Raw genomic sequence first — 12,543 nt, 5'->3', positions numbered from 1 at the left:
GCCTGCGTTTCCGGAGCCTGTGCTCCACACCGGGAGAGGCCACAGCAGTGAGAGGCCCGCGCAAAAAAAAAAAAAAAAAAAAAAAAAAAAATTACAGATGGATTGACTTATGTTCAGGGAGAGGAAGTGGGCTGGCTGTCTAAGGAGTTCTAATAACCAAGGCAGGGACAGTGGGGCTTTAGCGTGGGCCATGAGGAAAACACAAAGAAAAGAAAGAAAGAGTATTCCCCTCTTCTGTGTGTGGGGCCACTGAGCCAGCAGGATGTCCTATTTTTTTGGGACACACGCTCCTCCCCTAAGATTCTGTCTGTGGTCTTGTTAGATCCATCTCTTTAAACATCTAAGCCGGCTGCTTCAATCTGCTCCTGTTTCCTAGTGAGGGGGGCAGATCATGCTATTGTGGTTTAAGGCAAGGACTCAGGAGTCAGACACACGGAGTTCAAATCTTGCCTCTACTGCAAAGTGTTTGTAAAACTCGGCCAGGTTATTAAACTTTGGTGCCTTAAAAACATGTGTCACTGGGGTCCATCACACAGTATTTTCTTTGTACAAAGGAATTTAGATAAATCTGCTGCCTCAAAAACAACTGCAATTGTGAAAATGGGAAGGAATCCTTTAAGAAGAGCTGTTGCCTTAACCAACTAACCACAACATGAATATGGATCAATTTAGTCTGACTGCTTATTGGGAAGACAGGCCTTTAGTGCTGGAAGAGGCCTCAGAGGCTTGTCTCTTTAACCATGCCAGCGTGACAAAAGAAACGGAAGAACAGCTTTAGGGCTAACAGCACATTTTGGCTTCTGTAAGAAACTTGCTTGCTTGCTTGGGGTGGGAAGAACTGGGTTCCTGATTGGCTGATTCAAAATTAAACAGCTCCCTCCCGCCTTGGGGACTTCCTGCCCTGTGAAGGGTATAAAAGCCTCGCCCGACTGTTAGTCGGGGTCTCACTCACTTCTCTCTGAGTGGGACCCTGTCCGGACAGTTTGTGTAAGCTTCTATACTTGTATAAATCCTTTGGTAATCTTTCTATTTGGTGTTGGTGATTCCCGGGTGTCCTTGGTTGGGACACGGGTCGCATTTACCGGGGAACTCGACTCCAGGCATGTGGCTCCCGGACCGCAACACCAGGCTTCTCCCATTAAATCCTTCAAACACAATCACATAGCCTTTTCTTCCAGTAAGGCATGTTTATTATTTTAGAAGCCAGCTCCTTCCACCGTGGGCCAGTTCTAATTGTTTGAAAGGCCTTCCTAATATCGAGCTGAAGCTGGTTTTGCTTTCTTCGGGCAAATGATGTCTACAGGCTTTGTTCTTACCTGACCCACCAGGCTCTTGTGAGGACGAGATGAGACAAGAGATATGAAAGTGCCTTGGAAAACAGAAAGCTGATCCACTTTCAAGGTATTATTTCTTAAGGTAATAAATATATGAAATGTAGCTTTCCTTTTTTTAGACAAACAACTGGCAGATTAATGAAAATATCAAAGGTGTTGTATCTTGATTTCTGGTATGTATAGACTGGCTATCCCAGACGTGTGGTCTGGCTAATCTTACAGTTGGTGAAATCACTTGATTTGTATTCATTTCCTATTGCTACCACACAATAAGGGCTTAAAACAATACCCATTTATTATCTCACTTCTGTATGTCAGAAGTCCAGGTGGCTCCTCTACTGAGGGTCTCACAGGGCCAAAATCAAGGTACCAGTTTGGCTGGACCCTTATCTGGACACTCTGGGGAAGAACCTGCTTCCAAGCTCATTTGAATTCTTGGCCGAATTAAATTCTACCTGTTGTAGTACTGAGGTCCTAGGGGCATGCTGAGGCTGCGGGATCTCTCAGCTCCTAGAGGCCACTGTACCATCCTTGCACAGGGCTCCCTCCATCCTCAAAATGAGCAATGGCATGAAAAATTCTTCTCAGGCTTCAGGTCTCTCTGACCTTCCCTCTGTCCTCAGCCAGGAGAAGGCTCTACTTTTAAGGTCTCATATAATTATACTGGTTCACCCGAATAATTTCCTTTCTGTGGTAAAGCAAAATATAATCATGAGAATGCTATCATCCTATTTATAGTTTTCACCCACGCTCAAAGAAGAGGCGATGATACAAGGGAAAATGTCGCTGGGGATCATTCCTAGAATTCCACCTGCCACATGGTTCAATAATCATAACTGAGGAATGAACGTGGATGCAACAATATCTACCTGGAGGGAGGCCTCTAGTGGCATGACCAGGACACAGACTCCTGATGTTCAATATATTCATAGATAACTTGAATTAAGAAATAATTGACTAGATAGAAGGTAGACCAAAATTCTAAATAATTTTAGCAATTGAAAATGATGTGGGAGACCCAACAAAGTGAAACTGAAGAAGAACAAATGCAAATTAATCTTCCAAGCACTTGCATGTACATGGAATGGGGGCAATGTGGTTAGATGGCAGGTCACAGGAAAAAGACCCAGGGATTGTGATAGGTTCCCAACTCAACATAAGAAACAGCACTAATAGAAGAATGTCCTTAGCAACAACCGAAAACAAATCTGTCCATCTTATCATATTTTAATATTTAAAATTTGAAAATTGTTTGTCCTCAGCATAAATACCTCCAATTCTAAGATCCATTCCTTATGCCATGTGGTTGTGAGGTCCTTCATCACCTAGTGCTCATCTTTGTTTGCCTACGCTAGTTGGTAAATGTCTTTCTCAAAACGTGACAGGAAGAACTGAGAGCAATGAGTGACATATGATCTACCAAAAATAACACACACTTAGTAACTAAACTTGAATAGTTTAATTATGCTTCATATTATGTGTATGGTTCAAATATAACTAGAAATTCTAGAAGTGACTTAGAAAAAGGAGAATCAAGAGCATAATTCTTAGAATTTTTAATATGGGGCAGTAGATGGGAAGAGTAGGAGATAAATTTACAAAAAAACAATTTTCTCCTATATGTAAATGAAAAGAAAGTTAAAGATATAATGAAATTAAGCAAAGATTTCTTAGTTACAACACCAAAAGCACAGTCCATAAAAGAAAAATCTGACAACCTGGACCTCATCAACATTAAAAACTTTTGCACTTCAAAAGATGCCATGAAGAAAATGAAAAGATAAACAACAGGCTGGGATAAAATGTTTGCAAACATATATGCAATATGTCCGGAATATACAAAGATGTCTTAGAACTCAAAAAAGAGTACAAACAGATCAATCAAAAAATAGATAAACGATATGAACAGAAATGATGCCAAAGAAGATATATAAACGGCCAACAAGCACATGAAAATGCTCAATAACATTATTACAGAAATGCAAATTAAAACTCAAATGAGATGCTACTTCACATCCACTAGAATGGCCGCAATAAATAAGACAGATAATAATAAATGTCAAGGACGTGGAGAAATGAGAAGCCTCATACATTGCTGGTGAGGATATAAGACGATCCAGCCACTCTGGAAAATAATTTGGCAGTTTATCAAAAAGTTAAACATAAAACTGCTGTACTACCCAGCAATTCCTCCCCTAGATATACACCCAAGAGAAATGAAAACATACATCCACGCAAAGACTTGCAAGCAAATGTTCACAGCAGCTTTGTTTATAATAGCTCCAAACTGAAAATTACCTAAGATGACTAGATAGACAAAATGTGTCATGTCTGTAAAATGGAATATTATTCAGAAATAATAAGTAACAAACTACTGACACATGTCCTATCATGGATGAACCCCAAAACATTATGCAAAATGAAACGAGTCAGACACAAGAGACCACATGTTGTATTGTTCCATTTATAAGAAATGTCCGGAACAGGCAAGTTTATAGAGACAGAAAGTAGATTAGTGGTTGACCAGGGCTGGCGGGGGAGTGAGGATCAACTACAAATGGGCATGAGGGATCTTACTGAGGGGCATAAAAATGTTGCAAAATTGATTTCTGGTGATGGTTACACTACTTGATAAAGTTACTAACACTTGGAACGGGCGAAATTTTTGACATAAAATAAAGCTCAATAAAGTTGTTTTAAAATATATATACATAGGGACTTCCCTGGCAGTCCAGTGGTTAAGACTCCGTGCTTCCACTGCAGGGGGCACAGGTTCAATCACTGGTCAGGGAACTAAGATCCCGCACGCTGTGTGGCACGGTCAAAAAAAACCCCACAAAAAACAAAACAAAACAAAAATATATATATATGAAATGAAGAAACAATCTTACATAGGAACAAATAAATTAAAAACTACATAGAGATAACAATAAGAAACACTCAAAACCTATATGAAGATACTTATAAACTTTTCTGAGGAACACAATTGAAGGTATGAACAAAGAAAAACAAATCACATAAAGATGGCCTGGCCATTCTTTCAAAATTAATTTGAAGGTTTTAAGGCTCACCAATCAAAACCCTAATAATTTATATTTTAGAACTTGACAAAATGATGAAAGCTCATTTGAAAGAAGGAACAGAAGAACTTAAAATAAAGGAAAGGAAAATGAAAATGAATGATACAGACCTTCACTATAAAAATATTACCACTCACAATAAAGCTACAATCCTTAAAGAGTATTGCATATAGATGGATTAATATACTGATGAAACAGAATAAGAATAGATACTTTGAAGCAGTTTGATAGACTCAAAACTGAATATGGTTGAGCAAACATCACAAACCAGTGAGGGAAAGGACCCATAACTCATGTGCTGGGCCTACTGACTACTTAGAAACAACAACAACAAAACATTTAATTATATGCTCCCTAACATAGTTTCTATGGGTTTTCCTTTCCCAGGACTCCACTTTGGAAAGCCATCTCTCCTCTACACGGAGTATTCCCATGGGGCTGTCAATCAAAGTATTTCCCACCTTCCCAGAAGCCGCCTGCCAATGCAGGGGACACGGGTTTGAACCCTAGCCTGGGAAGATCTAACATGCCATGGAGCAACTAAGCCCGTGTACCACAACTACTGAGCCTGCTCTCTAGAGCCCATGAGCCGCAACTACTGAGCCCATGAGACACAACTACTGAAGCCCGCGTACCTAGAACCTGTGCTCCGCAACAAGAGAAGCCACCGCAATGAGAAGCCCATGCACCACAAGGAAGAGTAGCCCCCGCTCGCCACTAGAGAAAGCCCTCACACAGCAACGAAGACCCAACGCAGCCAAAAATAAATAAGTAAAATTAATTTATTAAAAAAAAAACTGTCCCACAAGGGGTGGGCACAAGGCTCGGCCTGAGCAAAATACTCCATCTCATTGCTCGCAGTAACTGGCTCAGAGACGGGCACATGATCCAAACAGGACCAATCAGGGTCCCTTTAAGGAATCTGACATATGGTGCTGGGAAAGAGAGGGTCTCTCTTCCTCTGGATCAGGTGTGGGCCATCTTTCCAGCCAAAGAAAAACAATGTAAGAAAGGAATCAGCTCACAGAAGAGAGCAAAGCCATGATAAGAAAGAGACAGTAAAGCCCTGATAGCTCCCTGTTCAGGCCCGAAAGCTGGTTACACTGCAGCAAGATGAACTCCTTCCCCAGAAGTCTGAGTTAACAAGTCCTCTTTCTGTTTAAGTTAGTTTGAGTTAGTTCAAGTTAAGTTAGGCTTCTATCACTTGTAACCAATAATGTGGGGGGTTTTATTGTTTTTTTTTTTTACAAAAATGTTTTATGAAAACATTCACTTTACTCAGTAGTCAAAAAGTTTACCAAAGAATTTAAAAAGGTTAAAGAAAAAAGTAAAATAACATAAACTATAATAAAATACAGGTGAATATTAAACTGATCTTAAAATGGGCAGGAACTTGCTAAGTGTAAAAGTAATAAAATGAGCAATGATAATAACAACAAATTCACAGGAGAAGGAAATCTAACAGCCAATAAACACATAAAATGCTCAATCCTGTGAGTAATTAAGAACATCAAGATCCAAATGAGATACCATTTTGACTTATAAAGTTAATAATATTTTAAACAATAATACTTAATGCTGGTAAGGATATTGTGAGACGACCACCTCATAAACTGCTAGTGACAGTGGGAACAATACCTTTTTTAAGAATAACTTGAAAGTATGTATCATCTAATCATCCTGCTTCTTGGAATCCCTCCTGGGGAAATAATGAGAAATATAGCAAACATTTATATATAAGTGAGTTCACAGCAGCTTTATTTTTAGCAGTAAGAACTTAGATACAACTTAAATGGCCCATAATGTGGTTATGTTACATAAACTATGGGATACTTGTAAATAGAAGATAATCCAGCTATAAGAGGGGTTTAGAAGAATATTTAGAGTATATACATGATATATTGTTACATGAAAAAGTCTGTGATATTTTTTATACAGCATATGGTTGCAATTTCATTTTTTCAATATCTACATGAGAAGGAAACAGACTGAATATTAACAACAGTTATTCCTGGTAACTTTTATTTTCTTTGTTTACAGATTACTAAGTTTTTCAATAATAATATCAGATAAAAACTTTAAAAGAATTGCTGGATCATACGGCAGTCCTATTTTTAATTCTCTGAGGAACCTCCATACTGTTTTCCATAGTGGCTGCACCAATTTACATTCCCACCAACAGTGAACTAGGGTTCCCTTTTCTTCACATCCCCACCAACATTTATTATTTGTTGTATTTTTATGATAGTTATTCCAACAGGTGTGAAGTGATATCTCATTGTGGTTTTGATTTGCATTTCCCTAATGATTAGTGATGTTGAGCATCTTTTCATGTGCCTGTTGGCCATGTGTATGTCTTCTTTGGAAAAATGTCTGTTCAGGTCTCCTGCACATTTTAAAATCAGATTGTTTTTTTGATGGAGTTGTATGAGCTCTTTTATATATTTTGGATATTAACCCCTTCTCAGACATATCATTCGCAAATATCTTCTCCCATTCAGCAGGTTGTCTTTTTGTTTTGTTGATGGTTTCCTTCACTGTGCAAAAGCTTTTAAAAGAATGAGATTTTGCCATTTGCAACAATATGGATGGTCTTGGAGGGTATTATGCTTAGTGAAGTTAAGTCAAACTGAGAAAGACAAATACTGTATGTTTTCACTTATATGTGGAATCCAGAAAATAAAATGAATGAATATAACAAAACAGACTCACAGACACAGAGAACAAATTAGTGGTTACCACTGGGGAGAGGATTGGAGAGAGGGATAAGATAGGGGAAGGGGATTAAGAAGTACAAACTATTATGCATAAAATAAGTAAGATACAAGGATGTAATGTACAGCACAGGAAATACAGCCAATATTTTATAATAACTTTAAGTGGAGTATAATATATGAAAACATTGAATCACTATCCTGTATACCCGAAACTAATATAGCACTGTAGGCCAACTATATTTCAATTTAAAAAACTTAAAAAGAAAGTGTAAGACTTTGCTAGTTGTGTCCTACCCAGCAAATCACCCTCAAAGACTCTTGTATCAATTATATCTCACCCACTTGCAGTAGTGCCTGAGAAATTAAGAGGTACTCAAAATTGATAAGCTGTTGATTAAAACAGTACTTTCAGTACGGGGCTGAAAGGGTTATTTGTGTATGAACATGAGGGAAGGGGGATAAAGGGAGAGGAGATCATCCACAGGTTAAGAAACAACTTAGGAGAATGGCTTTTGTTCAGCCTGAAAAAGTATCTCCATTTAGCCCTTCAACTTAGCAGTGTGCCAAAGTCCTGGGACAATGGCTGAGCCATTGTACCTACTTATACATTCAGGTCCCATCCAGGCAGTGGGAAATTCCAAAGAAACAGGCATAATCAGTCGGATGTACTGTAATGCGGTTGTGCTTTTAATGAATGTGCAGAGGTTGTACGGATAAATTGTCCATTTGATTAATTCCTCTGGGAGGAGAGAATTAAACGTACTTAAGCTACACACTAGCAAAAGTCAAATGCTCTTTAAAATGTGATTTTCTGTGTTGAGGCCAATTTCTTTCTGGGCAAAACATTTCTTGAGATAATAATGGAAGTCAATGAGAAAATGGAATTCACCATATAAATATTCACTATACACTACTTTGTCAGAAAAGTATCTCATGTGCAAAACAAGGTCAAGGTCTGCATAGTATTCGCCATTCTTTGCAGCAAATCTTTCTTGCAAGTTCCTATTTGCATCCTTTCATATGAGAGGTGATAAATGCCTATTTTAGAAATAATTCACTGTCAAAACTTTACCCTTTCCCTCTATGAGGTATTCAGCATTAGAGTACTAGAGACCTCTAAACCCAAAAGAGGTAATTATCTTCTTCAACTCCTGGGCAGGTATGAAGACCCAGGGAAAAGACAGTGCTGTATTTTTTATCACTTGGAATGATAATGTCTGGTGTGCCTGTGGGTAGGAAGGCAATGTTGTGAATGGTATGGGAAGCTGGGCACACTACTCCGAATCTCAGAAGTCATTTCCCTGCCTTTACACAAGGAGTATTTCGTGAATGCCTATTATTTGCTGGACACGGTGCTGGGTCCTGGGGCAGAGCAGTGAGCAAATCAAAGCCAATGTTTTCGTGGAACATACAGTCACAGTGAGAGACAGACATTAACCAAGTTGCTCAAATATATAATGGCTTCATTATTCTGTTCCGAGTGATATAAATTCCAAAACTATTCGCTCCAAGTCCAAGGCAGGCAGAAAAGCTCACTGCCAAAGAGAACACTCTTCCCAAAGCCCTTCCTGTTTAGGACAGGTGTGCTGCTGAGAATCATCATAAAGACAAAGAGCACATGAGAGGGTCCCCTGTGAATGAAGCTTGAGGTGGGAAAACTTTTCCCTGAACCCACAGTGAATGCGCCCCTCCAACTGATCATGACCCAGGAAAGCCCGGGTAAAAGCCCAAGATGCCCAAAGCCCCAGAGGTGCTGCAGCCTTTACTGTTCCAGCTGCAGAGGGACCTGCATCCCTCTGAACCTACGCTGCCTGCCTTTCGTCCTCAGCTGGGGCAGCGAGCAGGGTGGTGCCCAGCTAGAGCAGGAGACAGCGTAGCGGCTGCTGCTGCTTCTTTGGGAGCCAAGGCACAGGTGGAGTCCTGCGTGGATCCCTCCTCTAAACCGACCTCCCCTTCCTGATTCTGTCATTCTTACAATAATCAACTACCCTTCATTCATCAATGGATAATAATTCAACGTCTACTAGGTACTGGTGATAATAGCAACAAACAAGACAGACAAAGGTCCCTGAGAGCAAAAAAGTTTACATTCCAAAGGGGACTGTCGCCAATAAGCAAGAAGGCAAGTTCATTTCACAATGTGGGAAATGTTAGGAAGAGGATAAACGGAGGGATCCATAGGGTTATTGCTGTGTGTGCGGTGTATGTTTGTAAATTTTTTTCTGCATATGTCATATTTCCCTCAACAGAAGTGGAGTTTAACGTTTAGTCATCTTTGTATTCCCAGTGACTAGTTCAGGGTCTGGCATGAATTCATTTATAATGAATATGAATGCCAGAGAGTATGGTAAAAGAAATTGTAAGCTCCTGAATGGTAGGGACCTTGCTCTCATCTTTGTATTCCCAAAGTGAGGGGTGCTAAATAAATGTGCCAGTTGATTGATAAGAAAATAGTCATAGGATTTATCTACCGAGCACTTATTACACCCTGAACTCCTTAACAAGCATTCCTGTTTTTTATCCTTACAAAATTCACTTCAAGTGGGAGTTACTACCTCCATTTCATGGATGAATAAACCAAGAATCATGTCAAGGTTTTCATGGTCAAACAACAGCTGGTATGTGTCACAGCTGGAATGAGAATCCAGGTGTGTAGGACTGCCTAGTCATTCCTCAAAAAGTCATGGCTCATCGATTTGCTCTGGGGTTTGCTCTGATACGGGCTCTGCCCTATACCCTTTCAGTTTTATTTTACCTCTGTTGGGTTACGTCTGGCCCTCCCCCTGCCGCTCTGGACAAATAGCAAGTGACACTGGGTGGTCATTGGATGGTGTGAGCCAAACAGCAGGAGGGTTCTCTGTCAGTGGCTGACTCCAGTGCTCACCTGTCTGTCAAAGGCGTGATCACCAGGCGAGGTGTATTTCCCAGGTACTCATAGGAGTATAGAAACTGGGCATCACAGATGTTGGCAAAGCAGTGTTTGGCCTCGTCATCCCAGCGATGCCGCAGCTGGGACAGCCAGAGGAAAGCCTGGGCATTGTCCACCTAGAGAGGGCATGGCAGAGGAGGTGGGTGAATCACAGGGTGCAATAGGTAGCAGGCGGCCTCATGGCCACAGGATTCACAGGGATCTGGATGACCTGGGTGTTGGGTCAGTCGGGACCCAACTTGTTGTGTACCAGTTGGGAGAGCAGTATGCTGCCCACCACAGCACAGGAAGCATGAGCCGCTCAGATGATGCCGTTTTGCTGGGGTTTTAAAGGTACGAGCATGATCCTCTCCCAGTTCCCTGGCTGGTGCAGAGTTTGGAGCCCCTGTGTTTTAGCCGTATGTGAGCTTCTCCCTAACCTCAATATTCACGGTGTAGGTGCCCAGAAAGAGCGACACTCCTGTGAGTCTGGAACTCACCTTCTGAGCAATCATCTTGGCCACCACATCCCGGGCATGGACATCGATGGTGCATATGGTCATGATCTTCTGCCGGTCCCCCGTGGAGAGCTGGCCGATCAGCATGGTGATGAGGGTTTTGAGCTGGGCCACTTGTTTCTTGTAATAGTCCTTCATGGCATTCTCGTAGCCTTCCTCCAGCCTGGCAAATGCCATGCCCACCTCTGTGGTCCACCAGATCTGAGTGCAGGTCAGGGCCACCTGTGGCACCAAGAGTAACTTAGTGAAGTCATTACCAGGACTGTCTCCTAAACAAGCCCAGTCCCCACACAGCACGGGCTGAGAATGCCATTGTGTGGGGGACGGACACCCCTTCCCTCCCTCTTCCACCAGCACTGTCTCATTGAGCGTATGCCTCTAACGCCTTGGAGGTGTGAAGTGGGCACAACACAAGTGGGGAAAGTGCTTTCTGCTCTTGAAAAATATGTCATTTGGTTGAGAACAACCAAAGGCTCATGCTGGTCAGTCAGTGGCTTTTAGAAATTGACACACTGATCTTTCTGCTTTTGCTTCTCCGGCCACGGCGTCTTTCCCGTGCTTGGGAGGATAACAAAGTGTTGATTGAACATCTCAACGATACTCAGTCTTTGCTCTGTTCTTCCGGAACCTCTCATGGTTGGAGTATTCTAGTTTAGTGAGCCATTGCTGATCATGTGTGGCATATTTTTTCTTGCCTGTAATACTTTCACTACATTTTTTTGTATCTCTTTAAAACTGTAACTTTGAAAGGCCTACTCTTGAAGGTCAGGGCGAATTCCACTGAAATTCAACATGGTCAATATGATTTGTAGTCTTCAGAGATTCCAAATAAATAAATGAAAAAAGCGATTTAAATGCACATTTCTTTGCTGAGAAACTTAATAAGGAAAACGCATAATTTTGATTATCCATGGTGGAGATGTGGTACCACCTGGGTCAGGAGACACTGCTCTAGATGATGTCTGTCACAATAGCAGGAGGCAACACATTTTCCTGCCACAAAATGCTGATTCAAGTAAACAAGGAATCCTGGTGGCAATTATTCCCTTTGTGAAGTAGAGAATCCTGTTGTAGTAACAAGTACCATTCCCTAATTTATTAGTTTTTGCCTTTGGATTTAGACATATTGGTTTTTGTTAAAGAAGTTCCTCCTGCAGTGTGATCTTGCTGGGATGGTTTGAATGTGATGTGCCAGTTATACTGTTAAAACAATACCTTCTCCTTCTGCAACACTGGCTTATTTCTCTTCTCTGTCTATACTCGCTGTCAACATTTTCCCACCTTTCTCTCACTGCTCAACCTCCTGCAGTGTGGTCTCTTCTCCACCGCTCCACTGAAATGGCCTCACCAAGTCCATGGACGTACATTAGCCTCTTTATTTTGCTTGATCTCTTAGACGTGTGTGGTGTAACTGACCTCTTACCCGCTATCAACACTCCCTCTTTTGGTTTCCATGACTACCATTCCTTGGTGTTCCTTCCATCAGAAAAGGTTGTTTCTCATTCTGCTCTACTGGCTTCTCCTTGCCTACACAGCCTTTGAATGATGCTCAAGGGTTTGTTCTGCACCCTCATCTCAGTCTGCATATTTTCCAGGGCAATCTTATCTACTCCTCGGGCTTCAGTTACCACCAAATATCTGTAACCCCAAATAAACCAAACCAACACTAGTACTAGCCATTAACAGGGGAGGGAGGAGTGGTGCACTGCAGCCAGAGTCATTAAAAATAGCCTTATTAACTCTCCTCTTTCTCGTTACCCTCCTGAGAGCCCAGTGAAGGAGTCAGATATCCTGGAATGAGACGAGACTCCCAAGCGTGGTCCGCGAGCGCTGTGCTCCAGTTTCCTCTCCAGACCCACCTGCCACCTCTTGTTCACTCTTCCCCTAACTCCTGCTTCCACCACACTCAGGCTTCAAGCACATTGCGCTCTCCCTTGCTTCTGGGCCTTTGCCTGTACTCTTACCCATGCTTCCTTGCTCTTTCCC

The 12,543-nt window shown here is 41.4% G+C and overlaps 1 protein-coding gene across 1 annotated transcript in view; it reads right to left on the bottom strand.

Moving 5' to 3' along the window:
- Positions 1-12,543, bottom strand: part of DNAH9 (dynein axonemal heavy chain 9) — a 301,371-nt gene that overhangs the window by 197,482 nt on the left and 91,346 nt on the right. Inside the window, 2 exon segments of the mRNA XM_007455019.1 lie at positions 10,016-10,176; positions 10,540-10,779. Of these exon segments, the coding sequence (XP_007455081.1) occupies positions 10,016-10,176; positions 10,540-10,779 (401 nt within the window).

Source organism: Lipotes vexillifer, unplaced genomic scaffold, assembly GCF_000442215.2.
Source record: "Lipotes vexillifer unplaced genomic scaffold, Lipotes_vexillifer_v1.1 scaffold1233, whole genome shotgun sequence".
Classification (NCBI taxonomy): Eukaryota; Metazoa; Chordata; class Mammalia; order Artiodactyla; family Lipotidae; genus Lipotes; species Lipotes vexillifer.
Note: the sequence above shows the minus strand (reverse complement) of the source record. Positions and strands in the feature narration are given on the sequence as shown.